Below are 25995 nucleotides of genomic sequence, written 5' to 3' on the forward strand. Positions count from 1 at the left end.
CTATTCATGCGTGAAAGAAATGCTGAGAACCACTGCTCTTCATGAGAGGTTGTGCTGCGACATCTGACTTTATGCATTTATCAATTAAAAAATAATGTGGATGAAACAATTTGTTGAATTTCTCTGATTCTCAATAGTCTTATAAATGATTAAGCTTAATTTCATATAATTCCTAATTAAGTTACACAATGTGTAATCTCCTTTTAGCGTGTTAATTATAACAGTTTGTCAAACTAACGTTGAAAAACTAAGAACTATTTTGTTACCTCTAATTAATTTATAATATACAAATAATAATTATATGTCAATTCTTACAAAAACTCTTATAAAAATAAAATACTATTATTTTAAAAAGTTTAATTTGTAGTGGTACACAAATAAAAGAGATACTGAATGTTAAAAGAAAATCTTTCTTTACGGGGACTTAAATCTGGGAGTAATGAGTTCAAAAATACATCATCACTTTCTCAGCTTCCTTAACTTCTGGCGCACTAATCCTTGAGCTAAGTACTTGAAGTGACACAAGTTTATGTTGAAGCTCCAAGGTTTGAGTATGAGTATTAGTTCTTTCTTTTATTGTTTATTGAGTTGAAGTATAAGTACCGTATAGTAAAATTGTTTTTTTTTCTGGATACTTAAATAATTTCTTTCTCCTACTAAATAGTTACGTGTGTTAAAGAAGGACATTTTAATTCCATAAAAGTCATTTATTATTACATTAAAGTTAAAATAAATGCAAAGAGCACATATGTTATTGATAAATTTTAAATGCGTAAAATATTCATGAAAGAGTAATTCTTAAAATAACAGTATGCAATCGTTTATCAGGAAAAATTTTTTTTCAACGATGCTGTAATAACATAAACTATTTAAGCTGTAATTATTATAATTCTAAAGAGACGTGACGAGAATTGACATTGAATATTGGAACTCACGTTCTTATTACTTAATTTGTTATTTTATACGATGAAAACCTTAGTATCAAGTGGTATTTAGCTGTACAAGTATTTTAATACTTATTTAACAAGTAATGTATAACCAGATGTAATACCATACTTAACTGTTCATTATGTAAAATAATATCTTTATGTCACTTCGAGTACTGAGCTCAAGGATAAGTGCGACCGAAGTTAAGGAAGCTAAGAAACAGATGATGTATTTTTGCACTCATTACTCCCGGATTTAGGTCGCTGTAAAGACAGATTTTTTTAAATATTCAGTATCTCTTTTATTTGTGTATCATTACATATTGTATTTTTTTAAATAATAGTATTTTATTTTTATGTCTACGTTGTGTAACTTAAACTCTTAGTTAATTCACTAGTTAAGAGAATTTCTTGTATTTAAACTAATTTTTGTAACAATATAATGCTAATAACGAAATTACTTTTTATAACTATTGAGTTCTTGTTCAGATTGACATACAATTATTATTTGTATATTATAAATAAATTAGAGGTAACAAAAGAGTTCTTAGTTTTTCAACGTCAGTTTGACAAACTGTTATAATTAACACGCCCAAAGAAGATTACACATTGTGTAACTTAATTAGGAATTATATAAAATAAAGCTTAATCATTTATAAGACTATTGAGAATCAAAGAAATTCAACAAATTGTTTTGTCCAAATTATTTTTTAATTAACAAATGCATAAAGTCGAATGTCGCAGCACAACCTCTCATGAAGAGCAGCGGTTCTAAACATTTGTTTCATGCATGAATAGGACTAACACATAAGCAAAAAAAGTTTATTCTGGCTTCTTTCGTTATTTTTAACAGAATATCATTATAGAAATAATCATGGCCAGCTAGGCTTTTGCAGCTAGTATATCAAATACATCAATTAATTATGTAATTTTTCGTGATAAAGTAGAAAAATAATGTGTAGTGCAAACTTAGTTTCGTGTTTGTTACAGTATAATGACTAATCAACTGTTTATATTTATGTTAAATATCTTATCAGGACTTTCCAAACAACTTTTTCTATTTTATTATTTTTCTGCCTTTCTACTTGAATAAATAAATTATTTTTATCTTTACATCTTGATAAAGCCACATACAATTGACCATAAAAATATAAGGGCTTTTTTTAACACAAACCTACAATGTCAAAAGATCGACCTTAGGATTTGTTTATTGTTGTAGCAAATATCACAACAATTGGAAATTGTTTGCGATACTTAAAAAACGTTAATGATGAGAAGTTTTGTGTGTCTAAAGTTATTCTTGGAATGAAGACTCTATTTTCAATTACTTCTCCAGTTATAATTTTTCCTTCGATATAATACTGTAATAATTTTGTGATTCGTAAACGTGTTTCATTACAGAGTCCATCTGATATGCTTAAATTTCTCGGTAACATCACTATTGTACCAATTTTTAGATTTAGTTCATGAAGTAGTTATCCTTCACGAATATTGTTTATTATTTCCACCGAAAAATTTAAATAAATAGTATCGTCTGATTTATCAACCCTCTTAAAGGTTCGTTCTCTATACTATAGTCAGTTTTAATTTCTCCAGTTAATTTTTTAAGAATTTTATTATTAAAATAAGAGGTGTTGTCGTTATGCGATGTAAGTATAACACTATTCATCAAACAATTGTAGATACTAAAGAATATTTGAGAGCATACATAATTTAGGATCCAGTTTTTAGGTTTGTTAAAAGTTTTTATTTCGCCTTCCCCAACTTTAAATTATAATTTTGAAAATTATTTCTTGTTCAATCAAATATTTATTTCTTATTTTAAAATTTGGATTGAGTTTTATAAAAATAAAGATCTAATAGTTTGTTCGAGTATAACTTTTCTACTACCGTTTTTCATCATTGTAAGAATCTGATGAAAATCACCTCCTGAAATAATTAATTTACTTTAAAAACGTTTTACAGTATTATATAAATCTATTAGCGGTCTGACTACTATTTCCAATGTTTTTTTTGGAATCATTAAAGCCTCATCCAAAATAATGAAATCAATTTCTCTTGATTTTTTTGTATTCGACTTAAATTCTGAAAATACACTCTCTATATTATTAAAATCTAAAAGAAGTATTAGAGTTTTATGACTGGTCATCCCCTCTGAAAGCAAAATTAATGACATGCTAGTCCATGTCATTGACATGATTTTTTTATTTTGAGAAACAAAATAATATATCAACGTTTTATAAAAATAAGTTTTTCTTGACCCTCCAAGACCATCTATGGAGAAAACACTTTTTTTCGTTTGCAAATAACATGAATTGTATTTTTCTCGATTTTATTTAAATTTTTAGACATTGAGTTAAACATTTCTTGACTGAAACGTGTTTCATCATCTTTATTTTTTTTTTTACTCCAAATTTTTTTGGTGTAGGTAAATCAAACCCTTTTCAAAAAATTCTTTGTATTCATCTTATATTTTATTACCTTGAACGTTTTCTGAAATTAAAAACCAAGCAAAAAATTGACTTAATTAATATAGAAACATAACAGCAATCGCTGTTAATTACTAATTAAAAAAAATCTCCGATTATTTCATTACTGTCTATTAAATCCATTGCAATTTTAGTATCTTTAAAAGTTTTATAAGTCATTTCTTTATATGTTGTAATGTTTTTGAGCTATGTCGAACCAGTAACTTTATTTAATACATGTTAAAAAAAATCTTTTATGATCTTTTGGAGATACAATGTTTAATTGACCAATTGCAATATTTTTTTTTATATTTTTCTTCAAGGATTAATTTTCAGTTCAAGATTTCAGTTCAAGATTTTCAGTTCACTATTTGAATTTCCATATGTTTGAATATCGTTGTTCGAGAAATTAACTATAATGTGAACATTAAATAAATCTAAGGAGCTTTTAATTTCAATACTTATACCATAAGTCCCATTCTTGACACTATGTTTATATATTTATCACTACTTTTCACATTTTTTAAATAAACGTTTCCTACTATAAATTTATAATGATTTTGCCATTTATTTACAACGTTATTGATCACTAAAGGACAAGTTCTCATGTGGAAATCTTTGTCATTATCCAGAAAATTAGGAAAAGTTCTGAATAAACAATTTTTGTCTTCTTTTACAATTATTTTTATATTGTTTATTTTTAAAATTTTTAAAATATTTAGTTTTATTTTAAATTAAATTAAAATAGTATGAAATACAAACGATTTACCTAATTTGCAGTGTGGAACACTGTAAATGATATATTTCTGTATTTGTCATTGGATCTAAAAAGAAAAAGTTTTTTCTAACTACTCACATCAATTAATAAAATACAAAATGCATAATAGTAACAAAAACGACATTAAGTATATTTTATATAAAATTATAATAATTCATATGTAATTAAACTGATTCAGACTTTTTGTTGTTTAGAATTTAATCAATAAAAAAATTATGTATACCTTTTTCCTTTAAACATAATGAAGGATTTTCAAAAAAACTCTCAACGTACCATAATAGTCCCTTCTGGGTGGTGTGGAAATTTTTATATAACTAATGCTTAACGACATAGATCAGAAACTCTTCTTTCTCATAAAATTCTGGGCACCACTCTCTCCCCACTCACAGATGATATTTAGAGACTCTTCTTGTAAGTTAGAACAGTAGGGGTAAGCGCACGAAGCGTGCAGGCGAGCGAAGCCCTTGTAGGGTATACATACATATGTATATATATACATATATGTATGTATATATATATCTTTGCGCGTAAGCCTCCAAGAATTAATGAAAACTCAAAAGCTAAATATCTTTATACGATTTAATTTCAATACCTACAAAATAATATACTTGTTAGTTGTTTAATTTTAATATCTACAATATAATGGACTTGTTAGATATATAATTAACTGTTACTCAGTTTTTTTACTCTGCCTAATGCTGTTTCTATATTCCAATATATTTAAAATATACATACAACATACAGTCTCACATCACAATATTTTATACCATAAATACAACTTTTGTTTGGAGTTAAAGTATTTAGAGATGGAAATTTTATTATAAGGGCTCTTTTATAAAAAAAAAATGTACATATTTGTATAATAGTATCAATTAAAAAATTTATTTATTAGTTTATAATATTATTATACCATTTATGGTATTTAGCCCAAAAAATAAAAGTGTGAAACTCTTATGATTATGAAATCAGCGTTTAAAAATATACAACAATTTTTTGAACTATAAAATTTCTAGTACGAAATTAAAAGCTGTCCTGTTTTTTGATATTTTAAAATTACTTTTCTAAAATAATTCAAGTTTTTTTAGATAAATGCCAAAGTTTTACTATGCATAAAAAATCTTGTAATGCGAGAATTTATATTTTCTTTAATGCAAAGTTAATAAAATAAAGAGTCTTGATATAAAGTTTCTTGTATGATTTTACTTGTTAAAAGACTTTATGTAAAGATGCATTCTATATATTCAAAAACCATAATTTTTTAGAGAAAAATGAAAAATTATAAGAAATAAATTTTTACAAACAAATGATAAAATTGTTAACAATCAAAAATTTCTGATGTTTGCTTGGTTCTTTAAATTATTGTATCTAAATATTTTTTAAGGATTTACACTTCTTTAGAAATCACTAAAGCTTTGTCCCAAATAATTACATTTACTATTCGTAATTTCTTTTTATCAGCTTCAATTTCTAAAAAAGAACTTTCCATGCTATTTAAATCTAATAATACTTAAAATGTTTAATGACTTGTCATTTTCTTAGGTAATAAAATTAAAGCCATTCCTGTGCAAGCCGTAGATATAACCTTCTTATTTTAAAGAAAATATAAAAATTAATGTTCTGTCTAAAAATATTTTTGCAGAACCTTCAGGACCATCAATAAAATACGATTTGATATTACTACATATAAATTTGTTAGAAATTTTTTTTCATTACTTTTTAGGTTAACAAATGAGCTCTTAAAAGTTGCTTCTATATTAACAAAAGTTTTAATGTTTTCAATATTTCCGAATTTTAGTGTTTTATTTGGGTTTAGTAATCCTTAGACTTTACATGATTTTTATTCGAATTTAAAGATTTCATTTAAATGTTACAAAGTATTGTTTTGATTATCGTCGTTTACATCTTTAAATAACCCATTGTTAGAGTGATTCTCAAATAGAGTCACCATAAACGTCTTCAAAAATTAAAAACCACGCAAAAAATTTTCTCAGTTAATATGGCAGCATAACGTTACAAGCTTTTTTAAATATTTTAATTATATGAGAATCATGTTAAAACTATGTATTATATTTAATTTAAACCGAGCCAATTATGCTGTTTCAGAGTTTTCTATAGCTTTAGACAAATTAGGTTTATTATAAACTAAATTATCTTTATTTTAAATATTTTTAGTAAATTAAACACAGAATGTTCACGTCCATACAAAGAAAACTCTTGCAATCGACATTCTGCTTCCATGGGGCTTAAATAGTGGCCATCTACATAATCTGATGCAAGGTTTTACTTATAAGTGTACGTCAGAATCTTTGTACACATACATATTGTAGCGCTCTAAATTTTGTTGATTTTTAAAAAGGTGATTTTCGGGGGAGAAAAGTCCAGGCAGCTTGAGACAGTGTCTGTTGATAATGCTTTTGCGCAATATATTTTTTGAGGGAAGAGTTGCGAGGTCCAACTTTTGGGGGTACCGACGTGATGAGTCGTATCAAGTCAAAGGAGAAAGTAGTCTTTCTGGAGTATCGCAAGGGAACAGGAGGTTCCTCCCGGTGACCTAAAGAGCCTTGGGACTCTTTGCAACATTGGACCTCGTTGTTTTAAGAGTGTGAGCAGACATTCCGTCTGAGCCACGAAGCTATTTAACTCGTTCCCGAATCGATTCAGGCGAGTGGGTGGTAACACCCCAGTTGTCTAATATATTAACTGAGTGGTGGCCCCAGTGCTAGCTGAGTGGTGTAGACGGTATTCTCCTTTTTTATATACGTACTACGTCAAGCCTCTGCGTACTTTTTTTTCGTAAATCTGATAGCGTAATTTTAATTCGGATTATTGTAAGTAATATAAAGTCAACTCACGATGATTAAACTCAGTGTTGAAAACCGAAACATAAATCTTTACTTTTGTTTTCAATCATAAATAAGTGTAAAAAAGAATTAAAGTGTTAAAAATAATCAACCCGTATAAGTCAAATATCCGATTTCTAAATTAAAAGGTGATACGCATGCGCGCTCTCTATCTTAAAGCATTCGCTCCACGATACATAGCGCGACCTGTATAATTCTCCGAATTTCGTCTCTCAAGTATGTTAGTGAAAAGAAGTGTATTCGATTGACTACGCCAAATAGCATGAGCTTTATTCGTAAGTGCGCTCGAGAGCTAATGAATCTATCTTTATTTTTTGTTTGTAAACTTTCCAATTATAATAAATCAAGTTTTTATTTCTTTAATTACGCCTCGTAAAATATACGTTTCAATTTTATCACGTCCTTGTCCTTAAGTAATCCAATAGAAATAAATCTTAAAATTAATTTGGGGATTTCTGAGCTGACTTTTACACCGTGAGGAACGGTACGCCTAAGCGATCCAAGTTGGCCCCACCAAAAGTCCTCGAGAAAAAAACGAGGACTTTCACTGGTTTTTTATCAAAAATTTTTATATCGTCTTTTTATCACTCGTATCTGTTTTCAATATTTTACGTGTTGCTTTATCTTCTCCTTTATAAAGATAACCGGAAATTAACTTTATACTTTAAATAGATACACAACACTCAACAATAATGTGGCAATTTTATTTAATTAACAGAAATGGATTGTATGGTACCACCATTCAATCATTAACTAAAGTTCTATTATTACTATTTCTGATTATATATATGTGATTATCACTTCTACTGTCACTTGTTTTGTAATTTGGGTATCCATTTTTGTAAAAACAGTATCAGTAGTAAATTTTTTTGGAAACTTTTTTGTACAAATTTTTTGATTATTGGTAAGACATAAACTATTCTTACTATGAGGTCCATGAAGCAGGTGTTTAATAACTAATTTTAGCTAACTTGATCTATGTGTAAAGTAGTAAATAGTTTATTGTTTATATGCAATGTTACAATAAAATGAAAATGGGCTAATTCTTTTTTTTACAATTCAACAATATAAACGGGAGCAATAACTTTTTCGAAAATATTGTTTTAGTTTTATCGACTAAAATTGAGTTCAATAAAGTAATTAAGTACTAAAGCAGACTGAAAATAAAAGATTGATACACATGACACAAACACGTCTGGATACACATCAAGGTTTGATAAAGACGGTATGATCCCTGTCAGATTCCTTAAAAGTAGTGCGGCGGTGGGGGGGCAGAGGGGGTTTGCAAAAAATTACGTGGGGGTTGTCGGGAGTATGAGGGGCAGGGGGGGTTAAAAAACTGCGATGTATTAAAATAAGGAAAAAGGATAGGTTTTTACCTCATTCTATGGGGGTTAGTGGGGGTGAATAAGGTTCAGTGGGGGGTTGTGTCGAAGGCCCTTATGAGATAACTATATAATACAGGAAGATATATGTAGAAAGCAGTTATTAAGTTTTGAAGATCGTTAGAAAACTATTTTTGTAAAAAGTGACACCTTCTATCCTCCATAACTAGTTTTAATTTTAAATCTCATGATTTCAATAGGTTTGCATTTTGTGCGTCTAAAAGACGATAAAGACGCTTTTTACAAATTAAAAAAATTTTCAAAGGGCTAAATGTCATGAGTCTTAAATAAATACTAAAATTGCGTAGAAAATGTTATACTGTTTGTCATACAGTCCCAAAAAATTTGACACGTTTATTGCGATTATATCAGTTATTCTAACGCTTATAGGTTTGGCTCCTTGTTAAATTTTTCAAATCCGTAAAAAGCACCTTTTTCGTCTTTTTAAGATGCGCAAACTGCCAACCTTTAAGAGTTATAAGTTATAAATTAAGACTAGTTATAGACGATGGAAGGTATCGATTTTTCGATAAATCATTTTTTTACGTTTTTGAAACCTCAATAACTTCTTTCTATTTATATTAACTTAAAAATGTAGTCTATGAGACTGTTAATTGGACTTTTACGATCGTAAAGTTATATGAATTTTTTATTTTTCGCTCTTAATTAAATGTTTGACTTAGCGCTTCTTGCTTATATTTGTTGTATTTACATGCACGTAAAAAATTTTAAGTAATACATTGTTGAAGAAAAAAAACCTACAATTTGGTTTTTTTGTTCTAAAGGTGATCATAGACCAAAGTTATCTCAATTTTTATATGAAGTATTCATTGACATATTTGCCATCTATTAAAAATCATCGAGGGTACCGGAGAACCTGGGTTACCGTGTGATGGCTGGCTTGTGTTTGCGCGTGTGTGTGTGTGTGTGGGTGTGTGTGTGTGTAGGGCACTAAGGCTTTGGGTTTGCTTCGTAACGGTAACTCGGCAGGCGAGAGTCTGCTCAGGCCGCTCTGTAATGCTCCAGTACCAGCCTCGCAGTGAGCTCAAGTGTCTGTCCTTATCTCACCACACAGGTGCACCATATACTATGCAGCCTAACACACACTATCAGCCAACACAGTACTAGGCCCACCCCTAGGATACTAACACACTGATAGCTGCCGTTCACAGATACATTCTCTTACGATCGCACACACACACATCTTCAAGGTACGAGTATAGGATGATCGGAAATGGAGTCAGAACGAGCTCTATAGTTACTCTTACTGCCGTGGCCTTCGGGCCTTATACCAAGATTTCGTAATCTTCAGCAAGCCACATGCAGGGGAGAGAGAGAGAGCTTCCAACGAGACTCTTGCCAATTTTTACTGGGGATAAGGGCTCTGTGACGAGTTTCGATGTATTTTTAATTCACCATGTCATAAATACCCCCTTACAAACCCTACATTCACCTTGTGCAGTTCAACTTAATCTGCAGGCGTAGGACCTTATGCCAGAAGCTACATAAACTTGACTCAAGTGTACACTGGTGTGAGTGTGTAACGCGTAGTTGTTTGTGTAGTGTCGTAGATTGTCTTTTTTTCCGGATCTTTGTAGGATATTACTAATCGGCACCATATAGCCTTGTTTTTTGTGTCTGTGAAATATTTCAGGCTATTGTAGTGTCCTTTACTATTGGTATTATTGCTGTTACTGTCTCTACTGACTTGAGGTGTGCCGATACATTCGTATATTTAAAAAAATATTTCTTACTAGAAAAATGAAGACATAAATTATCTATCACTTGAATATTGACAAGTTATTTTCTTCTAAATTTTGCTTTCTGACATGTAAAATGTACTTATTTAATATTATTTTATATTGATTACAGTTTAATAAAATAAAACAAAAATATTTTCGATGAATTATTAGAACAAGAAGACATATATTAATGATAATGACATTTGTATGTGTTAAAAAATAAAGTTTATGGGCCCAAAGTAAGGAGTGTATCTGTATCTTAGACTTTTTTTTTTTTTTTTTCAAAAAATTTACTACATAAATCTTGCTATGACTACTTTACTTTTACCTGAAGCTATCAGTGCCTTAGTGTACTACATATTTGTTCCTCACTTGACCTGTTAGCCTCCTCATGCCCAAATTTTGCCAATACCTTGGCTGGTAAAGGCCAACTGATTTTGATGCACTCAGTCAGACCGAGTTATTGGTGCTCTGCGTTTCGGCTATTGTGTGATACTCCATGGTTAGTTGTGTTGTAGCTATGATGTGTTGATTGAGGAGTCCAAGTGATGAATAAAAAAACAAACATTTTACTAAAATATTCATTTAATTACTCTTATTTGCATACTATTATTTTGAGAAAATTTGAAAAAAATAATGAAGCAGAAGAAAAAAAAAACTAAAAAATTTTTCTCTACAATAGTATTTTGATAAAATAAAAAACCTTAAGGGGAGGGGGGGCAAAAGCAAACCAGAAAATATAAAGAAACAAAAAAAAAAAAATTACATAATAAAAAATAATATGACAGAGTAATTTTCCTTGGACCCCATAGCATTAATTGCTGAAACGCGTCATCAAGGTAGAATCTATTTTTATTTACAAATAGCCAATAAAGATCTGAGTCAGTGTGTTTTATGTGCTATGTGAGAGTAATTGGATCCAAGAGTAGCACCAAAGAGAGAAAAGAAGACAAGAGAGTTGCAGGAACACATGCATTATGGATGAAAGCGTACGAAAACACACAGAATGTATTTAGTAAATAAGAATTTGTAGTATCTCACCACATATGTATATATGCTTGTAATCGCCGCAACGCGAATATGTACCAAACGTATCGTCGTCTATTGTTGTAAACAGCGCCACGTCTGAGTGTATGTGTAGGAGCAGGAGTAGCTAGTATGACCGTTGATATACCTATATACGGAGATATAGTGTAGGGTCATGCGCGAGGCTGCACTAATTGGTGGGCCTAACGCGTCACTTTTGTAGTAGCATTTAAGCGAACCAGAGCTCCCAAGTTTTTCGCGATTTCGGTAGTTAAGAGAGAGAGAATTAAGAGAGAAGGAGAGAAGGACAAGGAGAGCCAGTGAACATGATCAGTCAACCGTACCCGACCTTGCGCCCGGTGATCAAAGAACCATCACTGCTGTCATCCGTTGTCAACTGCGAGGTCAAGGTCACCAGCTGATTCAGTCGCTGAAGAAGAGAGTAAGATGGTACACCCCAAGGTTAAGTAGCGTGTGGTGTTGTCGTGAGAACTAGCGAGTGGGAGCGTATGTGTGTGTGTGTGTGTATTGGCCGCGTTTACCTAGGTGATAGAGAAGCGTGATTGTCGAAATTCGTGCCGTGGCGTAGCGCTGGATTGTGACGAGATTTTACGGGCCTAGACGCCTGCGTAAGTGTAATATCAAATAAAGTGAACTTAATAATCTAAAAAATTTGCATTTCGTGTCGTTATTTGTAGGCCATGGCGAGACATCGTTTTTTTCAGGTCGTGGGACTTGTTCTTCCTAGAAGAGTAGCTTGCTTCCCAACGGGCTACCCCCAGCAGGACTTCTTATAGGTGAGAGTCTGCAGGAGCTGAGTTGAGTAAATAAATAAAAAAAATAAATAAATAATTTAGTAAGTCAACCAAGTAGAGAAGCAGAAAATTAGAAAAAAAAAGAATAATATAAAAGAAAATATTAGAGTGTATTTGAACCTTCATCCTTTTGCACTGGAGGTAAGAGATAATTATAGTTGGTTATGACAGCACCTATGCTAGATGGAAAAAAATTTACTTACAATCATCTTATGTAGGGAAGCTTATGTATTTGTTTAAGTTTACACTCTTTTAAGGAATAGTTATATTCTTAGATAAAATGTTAAATAGTTAGGACTTGAAAAAAAATACTTGGTGAATAAGATACACGAGGCGTGGATCAGAAAACTGACTTGACCTGTCCCAAACTCTTAATCATACGAAATCGTACTATCAGCGCTATCATTGGTGACTTTAAAAATTTAAAAACTTGTCGCCAGTCTGACTATACTTAGTGGGCTTCTATAAGCGTCTATATTCGTTGATATGTAGCAACGCTGGAAGTAAAACACGCGGCAGACGCACAAAGTTGAGATACATCATACATGTACACTGACTGGACATTGATTAATTACGAGTGACACTTAAAAAGTTCTCAAAAATCTTTGAACATCACTGTCCTGTCAATGATGTAAGTACTACCTACTATAGGTAATGGTAATATTCCACTGTAGTTTGTAGGGTAATGCAGCTCTAATATGAGTGATGTTTTATTTATGGTACAGAAGAAAACGCCTTACCTACTTTATGTGGCAATTCATCTTGACGCAAAATGTACGTATGTACATACAACATGGTAACTTTTGTTTTTGTTCGCATTGCTACGGAGTCTTGGAGTAGATGTTAATACTACGTGGGGATTGTAGAATGTCGTGAGTTACGGGATTACTTAAGCTAAGAACAGAGAGTAATAAAACGTTTGGTTTTGTTTAGCTTGACGTATTATTCAACATATCATGTGTTGTTTGGCGTCCATACGCCCAACCTGCCTAAAATATATTACTTACTGTTACTTTTTATATTGTAATGTCGATAAACTAAAATAACTAATAATTTTTTTCCCGCGCATTCCGTAGAAATTTTTCATGTTGTTTTGAAATCTTTTTGATCAAGGGCCAATGTGCATCTGAAAAAAAGTGAATCACCCGCAAGTTACTCGTACCTGCAGCACAATAATGATCCGTATACATGCACGCTGACTGATGCTGACCAGAAAATAAAAACAAACAAAATATTTCTTGGTGCATAAAAATGAAATATTTGTAGATGCAAAAGTTTAACTAAGAACAGTTAAACATAGCTGTAATATTGAATGCGAATATAACTTTAGATTAAGGTTAAATGACATAATGCTTAATAATAAAATAACTAAGAGTTAATACATATAGATAAGCAAAAATAATAATAAATGCCAGTGCTGTCCAATACAGTTAGAAACAACACGTACACACTACACTGTTAGCAAACAACATCACGTATTAACTACAGTTAACTTAGTAAAGCAACCTTATTAACTTTCAAAGAATTATCTGGTTCTTACCATTTATCTTTGCAGGCTCATAATTCACCAAGTAACCCTTTCGTATCGCACCAACAATTTTGTAAGTATACTGCAATAGTCTAATTTGTAATCTAGTTACATTCTATCACTTTTTAAAATGTAAAGAAAAACGGGAAATTCAACCTTTTTCCTTTTTTGACTTAGAGATGTCAGGAGAGAGTCTGTACTCCTACCTCTAACAGGGGTAATGAAATTTTCAAATCCCCATGGTACCACAAGCCGACTTTCCCTATAATGACTAGCAGAGAAAAACAAGTTGACTAAAATTCTACTTAAATTCTGTATTATTTTTGCAACATTAAAAATAGTAAAAACTACATGTTAATCTAATTATGTCAACTCGTGTCCGGTAAAGAACTATTATTTTTATCATCATCCTTACTATCACAATTATCATTACTATTATCATTATTATTATTATTTTTATCATTTTAGTTATTGTTATTACTGTTATTATTATTATTATTTTTATCATTATTATTATCATAATAATTAATATTATCATAAATATTTTAATTATTATTATAGTTGTTATCATTATATAATTATTATTATTCTCATAATTATTATTTATCATAACTACTACCAATAATATTATAATTATGACTTCTTATAGCAACGGCTACCGTTACTGCTGTTTAAGTATAAGTGTTAATTAATCTATAATAACTCACTGATCATCTATTTAACCGAGCATGACTTGAAATATTAAGCGATTTTCACTGCTCTTCTTTCAACAAGTTTAGTTGAATAACTGAACAGTATTTAGCATTAGGAGATATTAATCGTATTCCATCTGAATGGTAATATTAGGTGAGAATGACATTTTTTGGATGCAAGGGAAAAAGGAACGGCTGGAGAAAGTGGATCGACTTCCCTTCTCTTGATGCATTTAGGAGAGCAAGCTGGATGTGTGAAGTGCCAACTGCTAGTTTTCCTATTTAGTTTTGAGCCAGCGCATGACCGAGATCCGCTACTTCCTATTAAAAAGCTTGAAGGCCCTGAACACAGGCACTTGATTTTCACCTCTCAAACCATAGACTAAAAAGTTAGAGTACGCCTCTGCTATCATACGGTCCTTACTCGATCCTCACCAGCATGGTTCAATCTTGATTTCTGACATTTTACGCTGATTTTCCGCGTGTATGAGCGTTTTCTTTTAAAATTAAAATCAGTGTTTTATATCTATTTTATTTACACTGTACCCACATGTACCCATTTGTTAGTTCGTTTATTACTGTTGGCTGTTAATGCATACATGTAAACATGTATCGGAATACTTGCAAAAGATTTTTTTGAAATATTATGGTTTTAAAAAAAAAAAAAAAAAAAAAATAAAGGAAATTTGGAAAAAATACAAAAAATGAAAAGGAACAAACCAGGGGGTATAAATAAGTCATGAGACCCATGGTGAAAACGAAGTTCTTTAAACATAAGATGAGTGCTTAGAAATAACGAAACATGAGATGTGTGTCGAAAAAAATCATAAAATAAAGAAACACAGTTTCTCAGATAACATCAGTGCAGTCCTTACGATGGTTAAACTAATTTTTCTTTTTTTTTTTTCATTCGTTTTTCAAGTTTTTGTTTGACTAAGCTACATGAATGCAGTACTTCTTCTCATAGAGCTTCGTTCTTTCTGTGTGTCTTACGACCCCCTTGTTACCTAAGAAATTGTGTTTCTTTATTTTATGATGTTTTTCGACACACATCTCATGTTAAATTATTTTTCGGCACTTATCTCATGTTTAGAGGACTTCGTTTTAACCGTGGGTCCCATGATTCCTTTACACCCCCTGGATTGTTTATTATCATTTTTAACATTTTTAAACAATTTTCTTTATTTCTTTTGTTTTTTAATTTTTGTTTAATCTTTTTTTTTTCATTTCTTCTTTTCTTTAACTTTTTTTTTTTTTCCATGTGTGTTTTGATTTAATTGCATTTTTTTTCATTTTTCATTTTTTAATTTCTTTCTGTTTTTTGATTTCTTTTCTTTTTATTTTTCGAAAATGTAGTTTTTTTTTTTAATTTCATTGCCTTTATTATTTTTTGTATGATTTTATTTCATTTTTTTATGTCTTCTTTGATTTTATTCCTTTTTTTTAATTTCATTTTTTTAATATTTTTTATATTATTTTGCATTTCATTTTTCCTATTATCTCATATTTATTTTTTTTTTTTTTCTGTCATTTAATTTTTATATTGTGATTTTATGCCTAACCTTTTATTTTTATTTATAATTGCTTATCATTGCATTTTGTTTCAATTTCTTTCATTTTATTTTTTTTATAAAATAAGAATAATTTATAAAAAGCTATTTATAAAAAGAAAGTTAATATTCGTAAAGGCGCATATAAAGGTACATCCATATGAAAAAAAAATTGTCATATGAAAAAAATAATTGCCAGCTATAGCTACATACTTGCGCTCCTCCTACCTCTCTAAACTTTCCTCCCGCTAGTTGTGATGAACGCTTTTAACTCAAAAGAATCAGCTTAGTCTTGAATAAAAAAATTATGAAAAAATAAAACGCAATGAAAATTAATTACTTTATTCATAGAACCTTGCATGAAGAAACCATTGATGAAAAAACGATGAAAAAAATGTAAGACTGTTGAAGAAAAATTGAAAAACTTCGAAAAAAAATGAAAAAGTTATAAAAAAAGTTATTAATTGATTTATTTAAGAATTAACAAATTAATAAAAATCAAATAGGTATTTATTATCTTACGGAAAAGCTGCTGCTAAAATGAATAAAGTATTTAAGTTGGGAGAATAGTTATTCAATAAAAAAAAAAAAAAAGTTAATCGAACAAAGAATGGAATAATTAATATAACTTATTATCAAACCAAATAAATTAATAATCAGTAAATGAATATTTAAATTAAAATTTAGTTACGAACCTTAGTATAAGTAGAAGAAACCAAAATTGTCATATTGGGAGAACTCGTGGCACAGTGGGTAATATATTCGTCTCGTATGCAGGAGGTCAAGGGTTAAAATTTCTTGGACAGTGTTTTTTTTTTTTTTTTTTTTTTTGAATTGTAGGAGATAAAAACCTAAAGTTAAATAAAAATTATTGTGGGGATAGAAAAATATGACAGAATGAAACATTAATTGCTTGGTGTTTGTGCTTTGATGGTGTAGTGTAAAGGGGAATGGCGGGGCGAAGTAAAATGGGGAGTGATGAGAGGAGGTGTCCAAGAGATTAGTGCAGCACAGTTGGAAGAGACAGGATGAGAGGAAGTGTGTAGGGGACTGATGGTGAGGGCGACGGGATAAGGGCGAAATAAAATGAGTTAAAAGGAAGAGACTTCTAGTAAGCGACTTCCATTTCATGAAAATCTGTCGTTTTTAAAACTTTAGCCCCCCATGCACGTGACATAAAGAACTTTGTTCTAGTTATTTCATTTTACAGATTATCATATTAAAATCGTAGAGATATTATAAAAAATCTTTACCTTCTAACAGTTGTCATAAGCAAACATTTTGTTGATAATTATAAATTCAAATTTCTTATGTCAAATAAGGCGATGTATCTTCGAGACTTTTCTTAAATTGTCTATCTAGTTATTATAAACTTCTGCATTATCATTATAGCATTACCTCATTTTTTTTCCTATGCTATTTCTAAAGAATATAAGCATACCAATCTCCATAACGAGTCTTACTTAAATCTGAAAAACAACATTCTTTTGACTTATAAGAAATTATAAGCTTATTTCTAATCGTTAATACAAAAAACTTGAATTTAGTCGATTTGAATATACTTTCCTTATCACGGCACTCCTAGTAAAACTTGATTTTATACTTCATTTATCAAAGTCTTATTGATACAACTTAAATTAATTACTCCTACAGTTTTTGAAACTTTTTTTTTTAGAAGTAACATTAAAAAAAAAATTAAATCGTTGTTTAGTTGACTAGGTCCCCAAACTTATTAAACTAAAACATTTGTTTTCTTCAACAAATGTTACGGCTATTTATTTGAAACAACATCTAGAGCCACGCTTGAACTTCTCAGAATCTCAGATGACTCCGAAAAAGCTTGGATGGCTTTCGTGTATCTTGTAGCAGTCACTGTGGTGAGCAGCTAATTGCGTCTTCTGATTCCTAAGTCAAGTGTCCTGCCAATTAGAGTCCTAAATGTCTCACGCCTGGAGCACTGTGGATTGAAATTTTTTATTCAGCTACTGCATTTTGTGTCCATTGACATTGATCCAAGCATTACCAAATTTTACTGTAGGACATACTTGTAGGTTATGCTTGCCTGCTTCTAAGGGCACCTAATGCGATGTTAAGCTTTTACTGCTTGCCACGTTCTAGAGATTCACGCCCTTCAGCCTACCGCCATCTAACATCACGTGCTAACTCAGAATGCTGTCAACTGTACCTCCCGTGATTGCACAGTTGCTTTATTGCAGGTCTATACTCTCTGGGGTTACAGATCCTCCTGACTGACTGAGCCAAATCAATACTATCCCTCCCCCTTGCAGAAGCCTAGAACTTATTTGGAGGCTTGTTGGAAGAGCATTTTTCTCAGCATTGCGATGATGTGACCTTTTGGCAAGAGTGGCTATCAGCTCATTTTCCCCTTAACAAGATAATTCAAAGTCTGCATCACGTGTGCCACTTTAAGAATTTTCTAACTTTTTTACAGCCTAGAATGCCACCGTTGCTTAATGCAGTCACGATCTCTGTGAGGCGAACCTATCTGTAGCGTCTAGTATAGCAGCTCGAACTCTTGCATAAATACAGTGCGGCGCTAGCCAATCGTGTCGTCAGCTTTTTCAGTGACCTATGCTGACTAAGCCCCTTCATAGACACTAACTGCATGATACAAGTAGGTGATCGCCAGCGGAACTTGGCTCTAGCCAAATCGGAAAAGCATCCAATCATTCTGCTTGCCAAGCACCAAGCTATCCTCTTCCTGATTTGTGAGATGCATCTGGCTACACTTGACTTCACTTCACTTCACTACATACACTTCACGGTATACACTCAATGCCAAGTAGCAGCGCGTAAAGGCGCTAATATATGTGTTCTGAGCGTGGTGGAACGCTGAGTACCAGTCCCAGTTCCAACAAAGGTGCATGGAGCACCCTAACCCATAGCGATGACGTCGTCTTCGTTAAGAAGGAGCTCCAACCACCTTTCAAGCGGCTGATGGGCTGCATCGTGAGAATTTACGTTGAAAGCGATGGACTAATAAGAGTAGCAGGTATCAAAATAGCTTACTACATTGGAAGGTGCCCTATCGCCAAGCTAGTCAGTCTCTAAGATTAAACGAAATGTACAAGCAGGTTTCTTTTTCTACGGAGGGTGCTATTGCAACTAGAGAAAACGAGTGATTTACAATTTTCATCTACTTGTATCTAGTTACTTGTATAATCTATCTTTAGTAAATTTCTATTTTTGTATCCCATAGCTTAAGCCAGCTAACTGCTTTTATTTTACAAACTTTTAAAGTGTTATCTCATTAATTTGTTTTATTTTATTGGGCTTGTTATTAAAGATTATTTTTATTCAAGCTCAGCCACTACGTAGAATCTAATTGGTTGTTACATGTGAGTAGCAGCGTTTGGTGGGCAGCATGCCAAGTTCAGCTTGTATAAGATTTAAAAAAAAAAGTTCTAACCAGTCTAGATAAACTAGTGTTTGTATGTCAGTGATCATGTCCAACTCGTAAAATCATGCCCCCTACCTCGTACTCAGCCGAGCGAACGTGAAATATAAATGCTTTATCAAAATACGATTGCAAACAGCGTAAACAGCTGACATAAAAAAGCTTTAGGAAGTAAATTATTTATATAGCCAATTTTACCCATTTGTACGTATGCTTCATCTATGATAGGCATGTCTCTTCACTTGACAGCCTTTTGATGTTGGATTCTTCCATTGCAGAGTGTTCAGCTGAGTAAAGACTATTAAAACAGAAATTATAACTAGGCAGTTTGGACTTGTTTATCAAGACATTTATAACATACGTTTAATGATTTAAATAAAAAATTTTTTAAAGAGTTGTATGGTCAGTTAATTTGCTGCTTGGGCATTTCTATAATTAGTACTTATTATATGTGTACCTTACTTTTTTTTTTAAAAGCATGTTCACACTAAGAGAAAAGAACTATAAATTTTACCGTGTTTATCCTTATAAATATTACCGTGCAGATGGCAATCGTGGGACAAAGTGACATCACGGAACTTTTTGACCTAACTTAGTCAATTTTTACCGCGATGAACAGTAAAATCGTCAGAGGCCCTATAAAATTTTTCTCCACGGCTCACATACATAGATGGATTATTGCAATATGGCATCATATGTTCAACTCTTCCGTACTTATGGATAAAAACATGAAATGATTTGAACAAAAATTAACCATATTTCTCACAGCGTTTGTATAACAACAGTTTACATCCGATTATCCAAAACATTACCTTTCATGTACAAATAATTATATCCTTAAAATATGCAACTTGCACATAAAGTCATAGAAAATATGTTTTAAATTTTTAGAATTTACCTTTTTATTTGTACAATATTGTTGAATAAGGTCTCAAGAATACGTGTATCAATTTTCAGTTACTTGTAAATGAGTTAAAATAATTGAAATAATTGTCAAAGTCACTTTTAGGTGTTTCTTAGGAGACGTTTGGTTTCTGTATATTTTAGAAATAATTTGTATTCATCCAGGGAAGCAAGTTACAAAGTTGTTTAAAAATGAGTTGGTTAATATGTTAAGTTAAAATTATAAAGAACTACATATATGAAAAAGTTGAGCTTCTATTCGAAGAGAAAATTGTATAAATATCGCGCGTAGGAAAAATCACAGGAATTTTTATCGTAAAAGCAACGGTATTTCTGTTATACTTTATTGCTATATATATCTGTACCACATCATGTGCTGATTATTATTAATGCTGAAAGTATTTCTAAAAACATAATTTCTAATCCTCTTTTTCTTGAGATTACTTATAAATGATTCACTGACTTTCACTATACGTGTTCTGATTTCTGTAACACAGGAAAGCACGTCTTTTGTTTTCTCATGTAGGTTACACCCCATTGCAGCAGACAAATTGGAGCAGATGCTTAAATTGATAAGTTAAGGATTTCCGAAATTTTACGCTAGTCGTTGAGCCATGACCACCACCGAGTATCACTTTATTAATTTCTCACTTAGATAGACTTGTGTAGTCAGTTCAGTCAATTGTGAGGTAGTATACCAATGCACAGGCACTGGTTTAGCCGAGCAAATCTACATCCATCACAATAGATAAGAAATATTTACTACTGCTGGCCATTGTTTATCTTTTTATCGCTCTTGTAAGCATTCAAATGTATGTTAAAGTTAGCTTTTTTATGCCAATACCCGATAGAAGTTTCAATATGAGATAGTCAGTTAGTTACCTGCATTATTGATTCAGAAAATACATGAGCGAGACTATCCTAATGTTAGAGCTGTGGTTAAACCCCACAAGCCCACCCTTGAGTAAGGCAGTAGAACTCATGCAATACCAGTAGAGGGTACGGGGCTTTATCCTTTATGCATTTTACTAGATTTAGAGCTTATATATGATACGAAGGAGACTTAGTGGAGCTTATGTAATAAACAGTAAAGAAGATGTTTTTTACTGCTATTACAAAGAGCAAAGTATGGTTAAAAAAGATTCAACAACCAGAAAAGTTGACTTTCAAAGTGGGATGATCTATTTATACAGATAAAGAGATAAAAATTTTTTAACATTGATGTATTTCTTTGGAGCATTGCATGACATACAGTCTACGTAAAGACTAAAACGCTGCACATTGTTTTTTAGTGCACAACCGATGGCATCATTATTGGAAAGCAGACTTACAAAATAAATCGTTCAAGAATAATTTTTTATGATTTTTTACACAGTTTTCACAATTACATTCATATTTATTGTCTATTACTTCTAATGTCTAGGAGTAGAGAAAGGAGAAAAAAATAAACACAGAAGCAAATTAAAAAACAGATAAAAATGAATAAGCTATGTATTTTACTTGTTGTTAGGGCTTAAACAATCTGTACACAGCACAGTTAAGAGTGAGTACTGCTAAGTTTGTGATCTACAATTTTTAATACTTTTCCGTCCTAGATGCATACTCTTCTCCTTTTGAAAAACCATACACACCTACAATTACAAGTGTAAAATGGTCTTTGCTTGTTTCGTGTCTCATAATAATTACTTATGTTTTAGAACATTATCATGTACGAGTACCTACCGTCGCTACTGGGTTTTAATCTACCGGCTTACACAGGCTATAATCCAGACCTACATCCAGGCATCAGTCATATTTTTCAGAGTGCGGCTTTTCGCTTTGGGCACACGATGATACCACCTGGAATCTACCGCCGTGACGAACACTGTAACTTCAGAACTACGAAAACCGGCCAGCCAGCCATCAGACTCTGCACTACTTGGTGGGACTCAAACGTGAGTAGTCCGTCTGTATACTTATGTACTGCTTAAAAACGTGTCTTTTAGCTTTTAGCCTTAAAATTAGTTATGTTTCTTGGCAACATCTAATAAATAAAGTTTGATAGAATAGTAAAAAATTTTACCAAATAAGAAACACATTATCTAGCTTCAGTGCATTTTGATAAGTGAATGTACTCGGCATACTTAGAGCATAAGATGTAGTTGGAGGATCATACGCTTAGACTGCGAGATGAAAGAGAGAGAGATACAGACTACGAAAAGTAGTACGTTTGTTCTCTCTCTCATACCCGTGACTGGCTGACCTTCTTACATATGTATAGCTATACTTGTGAACAAACGGATGGAGTAATAGGATTGGGCAAGAAAAAGCCCCTTGACGACCGTTTTTAACTCAAGCTTTGCCCAATTATAACAGTTTTTATAGCTGTTTTTTTTTAAGCTTCAGCTAAATACTCGTAGTTAATTAGCAATTTAGCAATCAGAAAACAATTAGCTTCAGTAGTGATAGCTTATGTTTAGGGAAAAAGTAAAGGGACTGTATCATTCACTAACATTTACGATCCGAGTGAAGCGAGGGTTGTTGGTAAGTGGATGTTAACAGGTCCAAGAAGCAAGAAAATTCGGTCAGAACCACCTAATTTCATTAAAAATCCTTTAAATTTTTGCATTTTTTTCAAGCTGCGAGAAAGCTCCTACATGGAGCACGCGTTTAACTCGGATATGACTATAGATTTGTCGTGTAATGCATGCAATCTCTTTCGGTAGTATTCAACGTAATAAATTTCTAAACCTCAAACTAAAGAAAGAAACAATAATTAAATAAATGTTGGTAAATCTTATAAAAATCAATTATGTGACTTTTGCAGCAACCAATGCCCAGGAGTCTAAAAAATAATTATATAAGCGTATTAATGTTTAAATGCTTTTGATATGCAAAATTATTCATTAAATAACAAAATTGTGAGAATATCACTTCATACCTAATGAAATTTAAAGAATTTTTATTAAAAATAAGTTGTTTGGACCAACTTTTTTTTGCTTTTTGGGCCTGTTTATATCCACTAACCAACAGCTTTTGCTTCGGTCAGATTCTAGATGTTAGCAAATGATACAGTCCATTTGCTTTTGCATTGAACATAATTCATTATCACTGAAGTTCACTGTTTCCTTATGACTGATGGACCACGAATTTTCAACCAGAGCAGTGAGAAAAATAGTATACATTACAAGAGATGAAGCTCGATAATTCGCTTCTGACAAAGCCTCGGGGAAGGGGAGGGAGAATTCACGGTCAAGAATGAACTGTCAAGTTTTGTCCCTTATAATGTCATGTAATAGTTTCACTTGTAAGCAAAAAAACCAAAACCTTGTCAGTATCTACCAGGTTTGAGACTAGCAAAAAAAATGCTGATACATTACGCGAACGTCTTATTTAATTATACGCACTTATTAAGACAAATCATCTAACATTATGCATTATGAAAATTTTGAAGTACTAATGCAAAAGAGTATGCAACTAAATAATGACTATTTCAAATAACTTTCTGAAAACTGATATATTGATAGTAGATTCGATGAGCAACCAAAATGTTTACTTGTAACTTGGAATTAAATAGTAAACTTGAATACTTAAAATGTATAAATGTATGTAAAGCTCACATTTACGAACGCTAAAGATGCCATAAATTATTTTGTAGCTCTTTCCTGACAGGACTAATTGTCATCGATTGGATAAGGTTCAAAAGCTTTTTTGGGTAGATATCGTATAAAATTATGACTAAATAGTTCTTCTACTATAAATATTTACTATTACCATTATTACTATAGTAAAAAAACAACTTTCAATTTATTATAATAAAATTCGTTATAGGACAAAGACGTAAATATAAGTAAATATAAGTAAATGTAAACTGTTAAACGGCATAAAATTAGGAAAACTTAAGGTATCGTAAACTAAGTTTGTTGAGTGTAAACAAAATACAAGTTACAAGTGCAAAAATCGTCATTTTTACCATAAAAAACATGGGTATTAGAACATAAACAGTTAAGTAAGACAAAAGAAATAAAATTTGTCTCACACGCCTTGCCGAAAGTACAACTTTGTTCCCTGTTTTTAGAGAGCAAAGTAGATCAGTTTCCTCAGGTTAAAAATACTAGTAAGACGTTTACTTTTACTTTTGTAAGATTTTTTATTTTTCAAGAATGCGAAGTTTTTAAATCAAACAGTTCTGGATTCTGATGAAATCTAATGTTCTAGTGAAAATAATTAATATGCGATGTTAAACAGTTTATAACAGAACTAGGATTTTTTGTGAAAAAAACTTTTTTTTTGCGCTTATGAGACTTGCGTACATTCTGTTCAGTTTAAATTTCGGACCTTCCAGCCCGAGCATTGGCATTATCTAAACGGCTGATAACAGCAGCAGGCACTTACTGTCAAGAAGTGCGCTTTCAGTGGTCTGGAAAAAAGGTGCTCTCTGATCTGGCATCAAAGAAGATATAAGCTCTCTGCTTGTGTTTTTTAAATCATCTTCATTTTTTAGCTCTGTACTATTTAGCTCTTACTCTTAGGCCAGTGCCCTTATTAAATTAAAGCATGACAAGCACCGCTGCACTTGAGTAGCAAACGTTTAAATCTTGATTTTAGGGTAAACAAAGGTGAAAAATCGTTCGCTCTACAAAACAATCTCTTGGCAAGTCACTTAACCGCCTTAACAAATCGATTGTTATTATCAAGCAGTGGACTGTTTGCCTCATAAAAGTCAGGATAAAGCTTTTCAAAAATTACTGGGCAAACCTTCAAGCCAATCACTTGGAACCGCTACGTGACTTAAGCAAGGGAAAAAAAGTCAAAAGTGTAACTTGGAGAACAACAACTTATTCTTGGCTTCTTGTCTCACTGTTTAGGTAAAGAAAGTCCCATCTTAACACTATTAATTGGCATTTCTCCTCCAATGATTCTGGGGGCTTAAAGACGTGCCATGAACTGTCTGATGATCTCCTGGGGCTGAAAAATGTAAGAAGATCTTCGCTCTGTACCACAGCGCGAAGAATAGTTGATGCATTCTTCACCTACAACTGAAGCAAAATGATTTTTTGGGCGATAGCCTGTCCGGTGCACTCACTTCATTGCAGCAGTTGCATTGACGCTTTAGACGTAAGGTCCTTTAGTACAAGCACTTTGTGGAGGAGTACTTGACGCGTGGGCATATACGTCTTTTGACCAAATACTGGAACTCCAGAATACATCCCACCCTATCAACTTTAGTTCTCACCATGGCATCTGGCAGTCCAGAGGTCAGCGGAACAAGCTTCGTGTGGTTTTCAATGCGTCTCGACCCACTCCAGCTGATTACAGCTTCAACAGTGCACTGCACCCTGGTTTGAAACTACAGGCAGTGCGTCCTATTGTACTACTACGGTGGAGAGTGCATCGATTAGCCTTCTGCACTGACATACGCATGATGCTTTGGCAGATTTGAATCAATGAGTGAGACGCAGATTTGAAGATAGTGCGCTCCTAGTGATCTTAAAACCAGTGGACAGTGGGTGCTTGGGTACCCAAGTAAGAAGTTCTACTTCTATAAAATTGTATAGCAGATAAAATAGTTATAAATATAAATTTACCTTCAATGAAACGATGTTGTATATAATGGTTGTGCTATTATCGTTGGAAAGAGTATACTTACTCTAGTTGGGTGTGGTTTGAATAAATATTTTAATATTTAATAACTAAATAATTATAAACAATACATATAATGGTACAATACAATACAAAACAATATGGAGGCTAGCCAGTACAAGACTAAACACTTTCATCGAATCTTCCGATGGTTTCAAAACAACTTCCTACTGCCCACGCTGATAACATCGGTAACGTCATGCTCACATTTATTTCATATGCTCACACACTTATTTCTAGTTCATTTGTAATATCCAAAATATAAATATATCCCAAAAATT

General features: G+C 31.9%; 1 protein-coding gene across 4 annotated transcripts in view; it reads left to right on the forward strand.

The window, feature by feature from the left end:
* The window catches only part of Duox (dual oxidase), a 934738-nt gene that overhangs the window by 371539 nt on the left and 537204 nt on the right, over nucleotides 1–25995 (forward strand). For all 4 annotated transcript variants that reach the window (XM_089595596.1, XM_089595599.1, XM_089595598.1 and 1 more), the window contains exon 7: nucleotides 21790–22026. In XM_089595596.1, the coding sequence (XP_089451722.1) occupies nucleotides 21790–22026 (237 nt within the window). The remainder of the gene's footprint in view (nucleotides 1–21789; nucleotides 22027–25995) is intronic.

This window comes from Copidosoma floridanum, unplaced genomic scaffold (assembly GCF_036245765.1).
Source record: "Copidosoma floridanum isolate Cflo_tuat_1 unplaced genomic scaffold, Cflo_Japanese_pri ptg000026l, whole genome shotgun sequence".
NCBI lineage: Eukaryota > Metazoa > Arthropoda > Insecta > Hymenoptera > Encyrtidae > Copidosoma > Copidosoma floridanum.